General features: G+C 44.7%; 1 protein-coding gene across 1 annotated transcript in view; it reads left to right on the top strand.

Moving 5' to 3' along the window:
• ano3 (anoctamin 3) overlaps window positions 1-6,345 on the top strand; it is a gene marked incomplete at its 3' end in the record, with an annotated part of 40,729 nt that extends 34,384 nt beyond the window's left edge. The window contains exons 18-22 of the mRNA XM_083763541.1: window positions 1,644-1,801; window positions 3,693-3,845; window positions 3,998-4,145; window positions 4,677-4,863; window positions 6,163-6,345. Of these exons, the coding sequence (XP_083619667.1) occupies window positions 1,644-1,801; window positions 3,693-3,845; window positions 3,998-4,145; window positions 4,677-4,863; window positions 6,163-6,345 (829 nt within the window). The remainder of the gene's footprint in view (window positions 1-1,643; window positions 1,802-3,692; window positions 3,846-3,997; window positions 4,146-4,676; window positions 4,864-6,162) is intronic.
• Between the last annotated feature and the right edge of the window lie 10,683 nt (window positions 6,346-17,028).

Here is a 17,028-nt window from a genome sequence, read left to right as displayed (position 1 = left end):
TGTATGGGATCAGTCTATCACTAAACACGAGTGAAATTCACCCGAACACCTGCCTGTAGAAAAAAAATCACACCCGTGTGAACTGAGTGGTGCAACTCCCCTCTCTCTCCCCCCCCTCCTCTCTCTCTCTCTCTCTCTCTCTCTCTCTCTCTCTCTCTCCCTCTCTCATTAGCAGGCAACAGTGCAGCACTATCTCTCTCTCTGTTTCTGGCAGAACAGCGCCCCTACTGGTACTAATAGTCATATTGGTGCTCACAGTCACATAGGTGCATGGGTGGGTTAACGTCACATAGGCGGACACGGACATTGCTGTTCCTTGGAGTGGTTGCACCACTCAAAAACAGGGAATTGGGCAGAGAAACAAACCTACCTTCTATGATGTCACTGAGCATCATGAAGTTACTGAAAGACCCGCCCACCATCAGCAACATTGTGAGAAAATAATACAAACATTTTCTGAGTGAAAATGTTTAGTGTTCTAGGGTTAATGCAGAACGGTCTAGCTGATATCCAGCAGTGTCCAGCAGTGTCCCCGTCGCTAGCTAACGCTCGCCTGTGGTCTGTCAATGAAATGATTCCCCATGCACCGTCCGCCGCCATTATAACCGACATGTATCTCTAAACAAACTCTTTCAATGCAAAATGCTGAGTTCAAGATCAGGAGAGTTCAGAAAAAAAGCAATTCTCGGATATGGCATGGAAAGGAGTGGAGTGGCATTTCCATTTCTTTCACCATAGCAAATGCTGCATTTGTGGTCTGGAGAGGGCAGTTGTTTTACAAACGGGTAAAAGGCCCCTTTGATGTATGTGTGCACGTCCTTGGTCTAGTTACTCTGTGTTTTTTCTCCAGACTGCTGCAGAACTGGTGGTCTGGTTTCTCTGTGTGTGTGAGCGTTAGGGTTGACAGTAAGGTGTTAGATTTTTGTTTTTGTTTTATTATTCTCCAGACTGCTGCAGAACTGGTGGTCTGGTTTCTCTGTGTGTAAGCGTTAGGGTTGACAGTAAGGTGTTAGATTTTTGTTTTTGTTTTATTATTCTCCAGACTGCTGCATAACTGGTGGTCTGGTTTCTCTGTGTGTGTGAGCGTTAGGGTTGACAGTAAGGTGTTATATATATTTCTTTTTTTATTTTTATTTTTTTTAAGATATTTCTTTGCGGCTTACGCCTTTTATTGATTTTTGAAGGGACAGACAGTAGGCTGACAGGAAACGGGAGAGAGATGGGGGATGACATGCAGTAAAGGCCGTGTCGGGTCCGGGAGTCGAACCCGCGGCACACTGCGACTGGATTACCAGTCCGGTGCCCAGACCGTTACGCTACGGCCTGGGCCTAGATTTTTGTTTTTGTTTTATTATTCTCCAGACTGCTGCATAACTGGTGGTCTGGTTTCTCTGTGTGTGTGAGCGTTAGGGTTGACAGTAAGGTGTTTGATTTTTGTTTTTGTTTTATTATTCTCCAGACTGCTGCATAACTGGTGGTCTGGTTTCTCTGTGTGTGTGAGCGTTAGGGTTGACAGTAAGGTGTTTGATTTTTGTTTGTGTTTTATTATTCTCCAGACTGCTGCATAACTGGTGGTCTGGTTTATCCGTGTGTGAGCGTTAGGGTTGACAGTAAGGTGTTTTTTATTTATTTTTATTCTCCAGACTGCTGCAGAACTGGTGGTCTCGGAGGAAGATGAAGAAGGGAGGGGGCGTGGGCCACAACGTGCAGAGCAGCAAGGCACAGCTGCCCCAGTGGGACAAGGATTGGAACCTGCAACCCATGAACACCCATGGGCTTGTGGACGAGTACCTGGAGATGGGTAAACAACAACAACACCACTACTTCCAACAACTGACCAATAATTAGTCATTAAGTACTCTTGGTTCTAATTGTTGAGTAGTTAAAGGGAAACTTCACCCTTTTTGCAAAAACATGTATGTTAATGACGTTTAGAACACTTTCCTGGTGGTATTTATGTGTGTAATATGTGGTTTTAGATATTTTAGATGTTAGCAGTGAGCCCAGTGTCTCTGATGTCATGGACACTGGGCTCACTTACTTCCTGCACTACATGTTGTCTCAGTAAGACAGCCCTCCCTCTATCCACAAGGAGGAGCAGTGCACCCAAAGCATTATGGGAAATGTAGTCCAGGAAGGAAGGATGTCGATGACATCAGAGACACTGGGCTCACTGATAAATCTAAAATACCGGTATCTAAAACCACATATTACACAAAGAAAGACCCCCAAGAAAGTGTTGTAAATCTCTAAACGTCGTTAACATATATTCTTTTTGCAAAAAGGGTCAAGTGTCCCTTTAAAGGAAAGACAAAGAGAGACCTCTGTTCCCATTGCAATCAGAACTGCAGACTCGATTAAATTCAATGTTATTAAGAGTTGTCTCAAGACACTTTACATGTGGACTCCCAATCTTCGGCCGTAGTCTGAAAAGTCACCTCTTCAGACTCCAGTGCACCTTAGCCGGAATTTGCCCTCGTCCAACGTCCTTGCAGGCTTTTGAAAAGTATATGTAATTTAGAGAACATGTTATCGCCCAGTTACTTAAAATGGTTAAAATTAAGACATGAATCTACTTTAATCCTAAAGGTATAACATTGAGCTGAAGTAGTTAATAATTCAGAGTCTCCCCACACAGCCGCAAATATCCACTGGATGGCACCAGACAGCAACATAATGCAGATCATTACTTGCAAAAACAGTCATGTCAATAATAAATAGATTTGGCTCAGGGGTAGAGCCAAATCGGAGTGGCCGGTAGAGCAGCTGGATGGGAACCGTGAGGTTCCCGGTTCCATCCCGGAGCTCCTCCAGATTAGAATTAGACCCCTAATTGCTCCTGATGTGCAGGTTGGTGCCTTGCATGGTTTCATCCGCCATCGGTGTATGAAATGAATGTGTGGGTGAATGTAATGCACAATCGATGTAAAGCTGTATAATGCCTTGGTTGAAAAACAAAAACAACAAAGTAGTCCTTTAAAGGGCCACTTCACCCCTTTTGCAAACAGATCTTATTTTAAAGGTATATTCAGTGATTTCACTTAATTCAAATATCACTTCTTTTTTTGTTTTGTTGTGATAATCCTCCCTACTATAGAGTGTGCTGACCATATAAGGAGTTCCTTCCTGTTCCCCAGTTAACCCCTGGGGTCAAAACACCGTAGGTGTCGTTTTTGGCTAGGTGGCCCAGCCTTCATCCAATCAGGATAGAGAGGGTCTTCTGCCAATCATGGAAGGCCTTGGTGTGTGTGCTGTTGGCCTGTTGCGTGTCCCCCCACTGTAATGCATGCATGTGCACATCTTGTTACCGGGGCAGACCGGGGGAGTTTCCAAATCACCCAAATCACTGAATGCTCCTTTAATGATGTTTGGGAGACAAGAAACACTTTCCTGGGGGGTTTATGTTGGTAATTTGTGTTTTTAGATATTTTAGTATTTCAAAGTGTCCATCATGTCATGGACACTGGTCTCACTTACTTCCTGGACTACATGTTGTCTCAGTAAGACAGTCCTCCCCCCATCCACAAGGAGGAGCAGTGCACCAAAGCATTATGGGAATTGTAGTCCAGGAAGGAAGTGAGCCCAGTGTCCATGACATTGGAAATACTAAACTATCTAAAAACACAAATTACCCACATAAAAACCTCAGGAAAGTGTCCCTTTAAGCTTAACCTGTGTCTCTTCTACTCTAGTCCTTCAGTTTGGTTTCACCACCATCTTCGTGGCTGCCTTCCCCCTGGCTCCCATGCTGGCTCTGCTCAACAACATCATCGAGATACGTCTGGACGCCTACAAGTTTGTCACGCAATGGAGGAGGCCCATGCCCGCCAGAGCCACTGATATAGGTTAGTTAAACTATCTATCTATCTATCTTAGTCTGCAGCACTTGTCCTAGCCTTGACGACCTTACAGGTGTATATGCAAAGGCTCAACTTATGTCACCATGTATTCACCAGGTATCTGATAATATCCTCTTGGTTGTCATGGTTACCACCAGGTATCTGGCACGGCGTCCTGGAGGGCATCGGCGTGCTGGCCGTCATCACCAACGCCTTCGTCATAGCGATCACGTCGGACTACATACCCCGCTTTGTCTACGCCTTCAAGTACGGGCCCTGCGCGGGCAAGGGATACCGCAGCGAGAAGTGAGTATGGGCCCTGCATGGGCCACGGATACCGTAGTCTCGCGTTGCCAGACTGTTGCCTCTCGTAATTTTCAAATTCTTCCATCATACAACGGAAGCTCTGATCATGAGTCAAATATAAATGCTTCCGTCATATAGTCTGGAGCAACGGAAGCTCTGATCATGAGTAAAATATAAATGCTTCCGTCATATAGTCTGGAGCAACGGAAGCTCTGATCATGAGTAAAATATAAATGCTTCCGTCATATAGTCTGGAGCAACGGAAGCTCTGATCATGAGTAAAATATTGGTGTCTTGACGGTTGACTGTGCTGCTTCCGTCGCCAGGTCTGTGCGAGGTTTTTCTCCAGATGTTAGTGAGGTTACGACATGGCTGTGTTTTTTCTCCAGATGTTAGCGATGTTACGACATGGTTGTGTGATTTTTTTTCTCCAGATGTTAGCGATGTTATGACATGGTTGTGTGGGTTCTTTTTCTCCAGATGTTAGTGAGGTTACGACATGGCCGTGTTTGTTGTTGTTTTTTTCTCCAGGTGTTTGCAAGGCTACATGAACGGCAGTCTGTCTGTGTTCGACATGGCGCTCAACGACAGCTACGCCCCCTCGTACTGCCGCTACAGGGACTACCGGGCGCCCCCCTGGAGCCCCGCCCCCTACGACTTCACGCTGCAGTTCTGGCACGTCCTGGCAGCCCGGCTGGCCTTCATCATCGTCTTCGAGGTCTGGACATGTTTTTTGCATTTTTAAACACAATCTACAGTATGCCAAACTCGAACAATCTTGTGTATAGAGCTTAAACCCTGCTGTGCCAAACACGAGAAACGTTAAGAGTATTCATTGAGAATTACCTACCTTCATGATGCTCCGTTACATCGTAGAAGGTATAGGTTTGTTTCCCTGCCCACACCCCTTTTATTTTATTTATTTCTACAGGCAGGTGTTCGGATTAATTTCACCCGTGTTTAGTGATGGAGTGATAAGGAAAGATCCCATAGACCCTTTTTTTTTTTTTTTACTGGACCATTCTCACATGTGGAATGAGTGAGTAGACAGGTTTCTGAACTGAGTGAGTAGACATGTGAGTTTTCTGAACCGTCCACAGCCCACCTCTGAGAGACAGAGTGAGTAGACAGGTTTCTGAACCGTCCACAGCCCACCTCTGAGAGACAGAGTGAGTAGACAGGTTTCTGAACCATCCACAGCCCACCTCTGAGAGACAGAGTGAGTAGACAGGTTTCTGAACCGTCCACAGCCCACCTCTGAGAGACAGAGTGAGTAGACAGGTTTCTGAAATGTCCACAGCCCTGGAACCTCTGAAACATGGAGTGAGTACAGGGCTGGACTGGCCATAGGACGTACCGGGCATATTCCCAGGGGGCTGTGACCGTAGGCCATGATATAAATTTAAAAGAAAAGGCAGGCAGGCAGGCCAATAGGCGGCAGGCCACCAGGAAAGGTCCGGATGTGCTGCCATTCTGTCAGTGCCATCATGGTAATTTCACTGTACCTGTATCAGTGAGTGACAAATAAAAACCTCTTCTATCTTGAATCCTTTTGCCAGCATCATTCTTGTGAGGGCAACAAAGGGTTATGTAGTTGTCTGTTGGTTTGTATAATTTATGTTGTTCTGTGGTATTAGGGCTTGTTTGTTTGTATGTATGTGCCTCGACGGAGTGGGCCGTGGGCGGTATAGTTTCTGCTATCTGCTCGCTGGTTGTGGTGGGCTGGTCTGGGCCAAATTCTCGCGGAAATTACCGGGCAGAATTTTTGTCCCAGCCCTGAGTGAGTAGACAGGTTCTGAACTGTCCACAGCCCTCCTCTGAAACACAGAGGCCTCTTTTCCACCGGAGGAATTTTGTAAAATAGACGATACAAAAATACATATTTAGCCACTTGTTCGAATGCCCCCGCCTACCTGTCAAAAATAGCTAAAAATCGCTAAAATTATCTTTTACTCTAATCTTGGTTGGAAAAAAACTTTCCACCACACTGATTATTTTCCCTTCTCTTCGTCAACAGCACCTGGTGTATGGCATCAAGTCGTTCATCGCCTACCTGATCCCTGACATGCCCAAGGGCCTGTGTGACCGCATGCGGCGCGAGAAGTACCTGATGCAGGAGATGATGTACGAGGCGGAGCTGGAGCACCTGCAGACCTCCCGGAAGAAGATCGGGCAGCGCTTCCACCACGAGTGGCCTTAAGACATGCACGCATGGACGCATGGACGCACGCACGCACGCACGCACGCACGCACGCACGCACACACGCACAAACACATGTGTCTACACATCACCAGTGTTGGGGGTGACGTCGTTACTGCGGTGACTACTGCCCATAATTCCGACATCCCATTACTCCGACTGCGCAGCTTTTTCGTGTGGTTAGGGTTAGGGACGGGATTAGTAATGTGGCGAGGCACATAGACATAAGAAAGGTAGACGCCTCTTCCGGCTCTGGGGGAACGAATGCTCTCAAGGGAGGGCACGCTTCCGTGTTGGTGCCAAGGAACGTTAATGAAAGGAAAGGACCTGAGTCACGTGACTGGACGCCGCCATGACAACACCCATGTCCATATAACTCTATGGGTACACGTCCGCCATCGGTTGGATACATGTCGCTCCGATGAATTCACCCTTTGTCAGCCTTCTGATTGGTCTCTGACTGACTAACCAGCAGGCTCTTTCTGCCTTGTTCCGCCCTGTTTATATTGAATTTGCTAAAACCTCTTTTTGGGAAAAAACTAAAAACAAACATGATATGCCCAGTTACCATGCTGCACCTGTGATGTTCCTTTTTACTGACACCAAGTTTAAAATAAGAATTGAGTGCACAGAATATCAATATGAAGCAACTGAAAAACATGTTATTTCAATGGTAGTGGATGGAGAGAGAGGATTTCTGTCCAACCACGAAACGGCAACCAATGGGTGCGAAGAGGGGCACAACCACGGGCGAGACTTGACGAGGTGAATTGCAGCGGTGAATGAGTCATCTACCTTTCAATGTCTATGGCGAGTCGGACCAACACACCGCCGGAATAACGCACCGTCGGAACAATGATTTTTGGTTAACGGAGTAACCCCATGCGTTAGTTTTGGACTTACGGTAGGTGTTACTTAAGTTACCTTTTCTCAAATAGTGGTGTTATACTTTGTTACATTCAAGACCTACATTTCCCTGTTTCTTACTGTTGCCACAAAGGTAAAGGGAAATTCATTGCCTGCATTTGCGCCGCCATTTCCTGATGATTGAACAAGCTCGTCTCTGTCAACAGAGACTTGCACAAATCGGCGACCGGGCCAGCAGTCTGTCGGTGATTGCATAATCAATGCTATTCAATGGGTCACCCACTTTTGGTGTGACTGACAGACGGTATTACTCCTTGGAGAAAAGACGTTGCCCTTGCCTGTAGTACGATGGTGGAAGTATTCAAACAATTTTTTGGAGTGAAAGAAGGAGAATGTTGGTGGCAGGGTGGCGCAGTCGGTATGGCTGTCGCCTGGCAGCTAGAAGGTCCTGGGTTCGATTCCCGCTGTGTTTGCTGGGGGCGCGTTCTCTCCTCCCCTAGGGTAGGTACCCTCACCAAAACTATGCACCGTCCAGAAGAAGCGGCTTGGACTCCTCATTTATAAATGGAAGCATGAGGTCTGTTGCTCTCCCCATGTTAGCAGAGGGAGTGTAGCGCCCATGGATTACATTTGATACTTGACACTGGGTGAAATAAATGGGTCGCAAGAATTGTGGGGTAAAACATTGAATTGAAAAAAAAAGAAAGGAGGGTAACGTTATAGCCCCGGTGAAGCCCAGCGCAGCTCCACAACATTGTAAGCTGTAGTGTAGATTTTATGCACATCACACACACACAAGTGGTGGGACAAAGTACTCACATTTTCACTCAAGTAAAAGCATCAATACTGCGATGTGGAAACACTCTGTTACAAGTAAAAGTCCGGAATTCAAAATGTACTTAAAGTACCGAAAGCAGTACTCGTTTTGCAGAATGTCCAGTTGTATAAGCAGATCTGCAGTACAAGCTCACAATGCATTTTGCGCTTGTAGATCATGGAGCTCCTGTGGAGCTGACTTGTTATGACATTCCATATGTTGATCCTTCCCCATCCATCCTTCCTCTTCGATGTCTCCCTTTTGACTGATATACCTGTCCATTCAAACTCTAGACCGGCCCGACCGGCAGCCGGCGAAAACTAGAGTTCTCAACAGGCCTGGAGATTAAGGACCGGCCCTACCTGGGCCCCTCATCAAACCCTGTACACTCAAGACACTGCCCTTGCTTCCACCCTTATATCTCCATATATGGAGCTTACCTGTTCTGACATTCCATCTGATCTGACCTCATAGTCCAGGCAAAGTAGCATTTCCAGACAGACTAATTAAAATATAATTTTTTTCACCATAGATCATCTCTATGAGGTGTCTAGAACAACATACTAAAAGTCCTAAGAAATCCTAGATGCGGAAATATGTTTAATTCTCATCAATTCAAGATGTGTGCTAATACCTCGAGAAAACTAAACACCCTAATGGGCTTTTTTTTTCTTTTGTCCTATCACAATGAAACTTTCCACAATGAATCTTAACATGAAAACTAAACTTTTTTGTATTACAAGTTTCTCTGAAACTTAATTTGAATATGCAAATTAGCTTAATATATATTGAATATGCCCACATTTGCATATCACGGAAATTACTTTCCCCCAAAATGTATAATATTTACATTGTTGTTTGTTAATGATATCAAACACACTGATCAGACTTTCATGAACCATTTCATCGAAATATTGTGACTTCATAGAATAACATCAAAAACACCATTCATATGTATGACAAATGTATAAATCCATCAAATTTTCCTCCAACCATCCTACTGCTAATGGTTGATGGCAATGCTGCTTTTGGACTGGCCTCTAACCTGAAACCTGCCGGGCTTGGTTGTACCTACTGGGGGCATAACCCCCACCGGTATAGTCCTCAGGGTCACAGAGGCCAGGTGACCTACCTCTGGGAGGACATCCCCTGGCTGCAGCAGTGTCTCAGTCCATCCCAGTCTTCTTGTTCCTGTACTCTGCAGACGCACCTGAAGCTGTTGCAGGCCATCTCCCACCTCCAGGTAGACTCCATCACACAGCTCTTTCACCTCCAGGTAGACTCCATCAAACAGCTCTGTCACCTCCAGGTATACTCCATCACACAGCTCTCCCACCTCCAGGTAGACTCCATCACACAGCTCTCCCACCTCCAGGTAGACTCCATCACACAGCTCTGTCACCTCCAGGTAGACTCCATCACACAGCTCTTTCACCTCCAGGTAGACTCCATCAAACAGCTCTGTCACCTCCAGGTAGACTCGATCACACAGCTCTCCCACCTCCAGGTAGACTCCATCACACAGCTCTCCCACCTCCAGGTAGACTCCATCACACAGCTCTGTCTCCTCCAGGTAGACTCCATCACACAGCTCTCCCACCTCCAGGTAGACTCCATCACACAGCTCTGTCTCCTCCAGGTAGACTCGATCACACAGCTCTCCCACCTCCAGGTAGACTCGATCACACAGCTCTGTCTCCTCCAGGTAGACTCCATCACACAGCTCTGTCTCCTCCAGGTAGACTCCATCACACAGCTCTCCCACCTCCAGGTAGACTCCATCACACAGCTCTGTCTCCTCCAGGTAGACTCCATCACACAGCTCTGTCTCCTCCAGGTAGACTCCATCACACAGCTCTGTCTCCTCCAGGTAGACTCCATCACACAGCTCTGTCTCCTCCAGGTAGACTCCATCACACAGCTCTCCCACCTCCAGGTAGACTCCATCACACAGCTCTGTCTCCTCCAGGTAGACTCCATCACACAGCTCTGTCTCCTCCAGGTAGACTCCATCACACAGCTCTGTCTCCTCCAGGTAGACTCCATCACACAGCTCTGTCTCCTCCAGGTAGACTCCATCACACAGCTCTGTCACCTCCAGGTAGACTCCATCACACAGCTCTGTCTCCTCCAGGTAGACTCCATCACACAGCTGTCGCTACAATTATGTTGTGTCTTTCCTACTCCTTAAAGGTTTCACATGTGACATTAATTCATTTATTTTTAATGTCACAATCCCTTTAATGTTTTGCAAATTCATCCATCCATTCATCTTCATCCGCTCATCCGAAGTCGGGTTGCATAGAGTTCCAGACTTCTCTTTCCTGGGCCACGTTAGCAGGGGAACCTCCCCTGTTGTTGCTACCTTGTCGTGGTGGGGAGGCTTGTGTGCCTCTGTGACCCTGAGGACTATACCGGTGGGGGTTATGCCCCCGGTAGGTACAACCAAGCCCGGCAGGTTTCAGGTTAGAGGCCAGTCCAAAAGCAGCATTGCCATCAACCATTAGCAGTAGGATGGTTGGAGGAAGATTTGACGGATTTATGCATTTGTCATACATGTTTTTGATGTTATTATATGAAGTCACAATATTTTTATGAAATGGTTCATGAAAGTCTGATCAGTGTGTTTGATATCATTAACAAACAACAATGTAAATATTATACATTTTGGGGAAAAGTAATTTTCGTGATATGCAAATGTGGGCATATTCAATATATATTAAGCTAATTTGCATATTCAAATTAAGTTTCAGAGAAACTTGTAATACAAAAAAGTTTAGTTGTCAGGTTAAGATTCATTGTGGAAAGTTTCATTGTGATAGAACAAAAGAAAAAAAAAAGCCCATTAGGGTGTTTAGTTTTCTCGAGGTATTATCACACATCTTGAATTGATGAGAATTAAACATATTTCCGCATCTAGGATTTCTTAGGACTTTTAGTATGTTATTCTAGACACCTCATAGAAATGATATCTGTTGAAAAAAAAACTATTTTAATTAGTCTGTTTTTTGGGTCTAAAATGGGCTAGATTGCCTGGACTATCATCAAACCCTGTACACTCAAGTCACACTCCTTTTGATCTGACCCCCCATACCAAAGTGCCAGCACTCGCCCCGCAGTCTGCTGTCACCCTAAGGACGTCTTACTGGTACTTGTAACGTTGTATATAGCCTAGTTCTGCATTGCAATGTTGATACTTTTACTTAAGTAAGACATTTTAGTACAGTCCACTGGACTGGACACAGCTTTGAGAGTCCTGCTCTGTGGGACTAGACACACCAAAGAAGAATCCCTCCTTGGTTTTCTCCTCTTCAAAAAAAAAAGACCCTGAACTGGACCTCAACTTCCTGCAGATAACATTCGCCACCGAGACCGCCTGATTTTGTTACTCGAAGACCACCAACCACATTCATCTCTGTGGAGAACCGTCTCATTTTGAACGGTGTTTCACTCGGAAACGGAGAAACAGGAAAAAACATACATTTTGTAACCGGCGATCATAGCATGTATAGAAGTGAGCCACATATCAAGCTTGTTTTGATCATAAAATGCAGCGTGGAAAAAATGCGTTCCCATAGACGACATAAACCAGCAGACATTTCACTTTATTCTTTTTTCTCAAACAGAACAGAGCACGAACAGAACAGAGTTGTGAACCATAATCATTTTTTTAAGCGTCAAAAGACGATATCGGCGGCGAATGAGTTAAAGCAACACCCTGGACTGCACCCGGTGACTTATACATTCCTCCTCAGACGTATACAGTATGACTTCACGTAAGGAGCCTTCCTATTGGCACTCTCCTGGACTCATAGGGCCTTTCTCATTGGCCTGTGATGGAGTCATCATGTATGTATTTCTTGGTCTTCTCAAAGTCCTGGACTCCTGGTAGGGCTCGGTTCCATGGTCCTGGATCATTTATAGTGGTCTTTCCACAGTCAATTTTTTTCTTTTTCCAAGGACTCCTATAACTGGGACTGTACAAATAGCATTTGATTCTATGTGTGCGCTCTCAGTTACAGAACTGTGAGGGTCCATTTGGAACCCCACCCACAAAATCAAGGAGCCCGTTTTGAGAACTCCTGATGTATGGGGTCTCCCCAACCCCCCCCCCCCCCCCCTCCTCCTGGCTTCAAGTAGGAGTCTCCCCATTGGCCCCTTGGCTTCAAGTAGGAGTCTCCCCATTGGCCCCCTGGCTTCAAGTAGGAGTCTCCCCGTTGGCCCCCTAGCTTCAAGTAGGGGTCTCCCCATTGTCCCCTTGGCTTCAAGTAGGAGTTTCCCCATTGGCCCTGTGTGGTGTCCTGGCTACTTTAGGGAAGTCCTGTGTAATTGTAATGTTTGACTATGCATCTCTCTCCATGAGTCAGGTTCTACGGCTCAGACAGAACTCAACAGACACAGTGATTCTGGTGACGTGTTTTATGCAAACGGACTGTAATTACATTACATTCTTCCTACAGCATGCCCAGTTCTATTTGCATTGGTGAGTTTGTATTGAAAAAAAGAAAAGAAAAAGAAAAAAAATCCATCGAAGGTGTAAACGTTCAAATATTTGATAGAGGAACTCTGTGGAATGTCAAACGCATGGTAATAATATTAATAATACTAATAATATTAATAACGATGTTTTGTATATTTATTTTGATAGATTGTCTTGACTGCCTGGTCCTGCCTGTGTGTGTGTGTGTGTGTGTGTGTGTGTGTGTGTGTGTGTGTGTGTGTGTGTGTGTGTGTGTGTGTGTGTGTGTGTGTGTGAGCCTGTACGCGTGTCCTCTGAGTGAGTTCCGTGTGTGTGTGGTGATAGTGCCTCCAGTGGTCGTGTGTCGTCGTCGTCACGTCGTGTGCCTGCTTGCGGCTGCACATGCACGCGGCTCGCGGTGTGAAATGTGAGTACAGTACGTACAGTAACCGCTGATCTCAGCAAATGGCTTTGCAATAAGTATAGACAGCTGTTATAATCACCGTGTGACTCCTATAGAAATCAGTGATGTTAATGTGTTTTTACCATTATAGCTCTGGTCCATGTTGTTAGAAGGACTTCTCCTTTTAGGTAATATGTGGCTTCTAGCTCTGGTCCATGTTGTTAGAAGGACTTCTCCTTAAGGTTATGGTGCTTCTAGCTCTGGTCCATGTTGTTAGAAGGACTTCTCCTTAAGGTTATAGTGCTTCTAGCTCTGGTCCATGTTGTTAGAAGGACTTCTCCTTAAGGTTATGGTGCTTCTAGCTCTGGTCCATGTTGTTAGAAGGACTTCTCCTTAACTGTTAAGGTGCTTCTAGCTCTGGTCCATAGTGTTTGAAAGAGTTCTCCTTAATGCTATGTTACTTATAGCTCTGGTCCATAGTGTTAGAAAGAGTTCTCCTTAACACTATGTTACTTATAGCTGTGGTGTTAGAAGGACTTCTCCTTAACCCTATTACTTATAGCTCTGGTCCATAGTGTTAGAAGGACTTCTCCTTGACCTTAATGCTATGTTACTTATAGCTCTGGTCCATGGCGTTTAAAGGACTTCTCCTTATAATAACACTATGGTACTTCCGTCCCTCTACAGATCTTGTCAATCGTACAATTCCATTGACCAGATTTTTCATTCCGGTGAAATATTTTCTTTTTCTGGCCAAAAAGTATATTTTAAACGTGAGGTGTGTGTTTGGCTCCAGGTGTTCCCACTAACGACAGTATACTAGGCTTTTGACTCCTCTAAACTGTTATAGCGCCACCGTGAGGCAGATGTTCACATTTTTACCTAGGCCTATAACTTCCCTGATCTGCGTGAAACGTTGCATGCACACTCCCTGGAGGCCAAGGAAAAAACCTTTGACCTGCATTTTTCACATCTGCCTTTTATAACGGCTACAGGCTTTAGTTCCGACATACTATTGGTCCGAGTGTCATTAGACCGACAACCTACCTCAAACCCTAACCTAACCCTAACCGCAAGCACGTCCGACCGTTGTTCCCGCATGTCGGATCTTTGGTGTGCCGGATCTGCGTGTGCATCCCGTGCCACCAGGAGGCCGACTACTGTAAAACACATATCTTTGATATTACTCCTCCAGATTATCTCCAATAATCCCGCAATTTGTTACACACTATCTATATAGGCATGTGCACGAGACGGATCTCTCCAATATTTCATATTCCATCCTAATTGGCCAACATTGGCTTTCAAAGTTTGGAGGATTGGCCCGTTTTGAACAAACAGCCTCAAATCATGAATGCCTTGTACAATTTACGTGACAATGTTCACGCACTTTCCTACTAGGCTGAGTATATCCCACCCTTTTCACATTAGAGTATTATAGCGCCACCAGGAGGCCACAATAGCCTACCTGACCTGGTGGAGACCTGTGCCCCGAGGGGCTGCACTTTTTCTAGTTATACTATGGTATGACATGTATTCATCATAGCATTCCGTTTGTGCAGTGAATATTAGCAAAATGTAAAACCAATAATAATAATAAATACTAGAAAAGTCACACATTTTGAAAAATTGCAAAGTGTGGTTGCCACAGTCGGTTACATAGGCCCCTCCCTAATTTGAAAACTTCTGTAACGCTTGAATAGTTTGGTCTTCTGCCCTTCAATAAAACTGTCTTTATAAACGATTGTAAAACAACAGCCAATTAGCTACTAGTACAAACATTATGCACAGCCCGGCCAATCACAGTGGAAGTTAGATTACTCCGGAATAGCCAATTAGCTACTACAAACGTTATGCAAAGCTCGACCAATCACAGCAGAAGTTAGATTACTCCGGAATAGTCTGTTTGTAAAACATAGATTGGTTACATAACCAACAACAGCCAATTAGCAGCTACAAACCTTATGCAAAGCTCGGCCAATCACAGCGGAAGTTCGATTTGATTATTTGATTACTTGATTTGATTATTCAATTACTCTGGAGGAAAAGGAAAGTGTCACAATAACAATAGTCTGGCCTTTGGGCAACCAATAATAATAATAATATAAATCGGCACCCTAGGTATTGAGGTGTGTGAATCGTCCCACACCTGATGTGCACTCGGACATTTGAATGAAGTTACGTAAACTCCATCAATAAGTACAAATGTGCAGTCAGCATATGAATGATGATGATCTCAAATTTTGTTTTTTCTTCCTAAGAAGCAATCAAAGGCATAATGCTTTCATTTATTCTTTACATAATATATTTTGCACGCACGTATGTTTGCACTGGAGTGCAAAGTGCACTACTGTGGCGCAAACATTCACAATGTTGTGTTGGCATGTTGTTTATTCTTTATTGCACATGTATAACATATCTATTTATTTTCTTTATACAAAATTAGTTAATAGCACTATTAGACTAATAGACTAATATAGACTCTTCAAATACTAGAGCATGTCTGAAATAAATATCAGAGCTACATCGAGCTACATCGACTATGAAATAAATGCTTAAGCATGTAGCTAGGTGTAATGTTAGAGTCCACAGAAGTGAACCTTTCAAGCCTGTTTTCCAGGGACGTCGCTGCCGATTCGGGAGAGCGCTGCGTTATCTCACGCAGATCGGCTTCTTTTGCCATTTGCGAAGAAGCACACATGTGCGTGCATTATTACGCGGCAGAGCCGCGGAGATTTCTTTTTTATTACGAGGGTCGGCTTGGCACTTTTTGGCACATTTTGTTGCCCCCCTCGGCGTGTTGCCCTACTCGCAGTGCGTATTGTGCGTATATGTAGCGACGGCGCTGCTGTTTTCTCCACTCGTTGTTTTCTGCAAGACATCAATTTCTCTATGAGCCATATCTCCAAAACTGGTGAACAACCAATATGTAAATTTTAAGCTATGATTGATTCCCTTTTCATATGACATTTGATAATTTAAAAAAATCCAATGGCAGTCCCTCAGTCAAATCTGGTCACATTCTTATCATATATTCGGGAGAAACTGTATTTTCCGATTTGTATGCAAATATCATCCGATAATATCGGGATGCCGATTATTATATCCCTAGTTCTGTCTGTATAATGTGACCTTGTTGTGTTGGGGGTATTTATTTATGTTGAATATCTTTCCACAAACACAATGAATGCTGCACGGTGGTGTAAACCGCTGCTGTTGTTTCACCTCTTATCATGGCAATAGTGAAGTGTAACCATTACACTACGTTACTCATTACTTCATGTGTATGTGTGTGTGCTTGTGCGTGCGTGCGTGTGTGCGTGTTGTATATAAATTATAGCTTTGGTTACACAGTTCCCTGGACATTAAAGGAAGACTTCACCCATTTTCAACCTATCTTCCTCAATCCTCACTAATGGTCATTATAATACAATTTTTGTCTACCCTGTCTGTGTCTCAGAGGAGGGCTGTGGACAGTTCAGAAACCTGTCTACTCACTCTGTGTCTCAGAGGAGGGCTGTGGACGGTTCAGTAACCTGTCTACTCACTCTGTGTCTCAGAGGAGGGCAGTTCAGAAACCTTCCTACCAGTAACATCATCGATGGGGAAATCCAATCTAATTGAAACCGCAGGCTTTTCTATTCCTGGAAAGTTGACTAATGATGATGACACTTCACTGGTAGGCGAGTTTCTGAAGTGTCCACAGCAATATAGAGCACCGAAGTCTGACGTAATTTACACATCCTACCTGGGTTGCGTTCCCACAGACATTTTTACATATATATTGTTTTTCATTGCGTCAAATTTTTTGTAATTATTTTGTTTGGTCCAAAATATTGTGTTTATTGTCATGATTTGTCACAACTCGAGTTGGCTTTGTCCACGGCGTAACCGTCTTTAAATAAACTTTTTGAAAAGCCTATATGGAGAAAATGAATGGAGAATCATTTCCTGGGCCACTCGCCGTTCTGAAAGGGGGCGGGACTGCGACGCTTTATATGAGACGATTCTAAGATGATCCAATGTTATTCTCCATGCATGGAGAAAATGACTCCCGCGACCCAGGGGGACGATCCCGCAACCCAGGGGGACGAACGAGTGACGTCAGGACGTCTGTACTCACATTCCATACTGACA

This window comes from Protomyctophum parallelum (genome assembly GCF_964188405.1).
Source record: "Protomyctophum parallelum genome assembly, chromosome: 4".
NCBI classification, from domain to species: domain Eukaryota; kingdom Metazoa; phylum Chordata; class Actinopteri; order Myctophiformes; family Myctophidae; genus Protomyctophum; species Protomyctophum parallelum.
The sequence above is the reverse complement of the archived record's forward strand: the minus strand, read 5'-3'. Positions and strand labels throughout refer to the sequence as shown.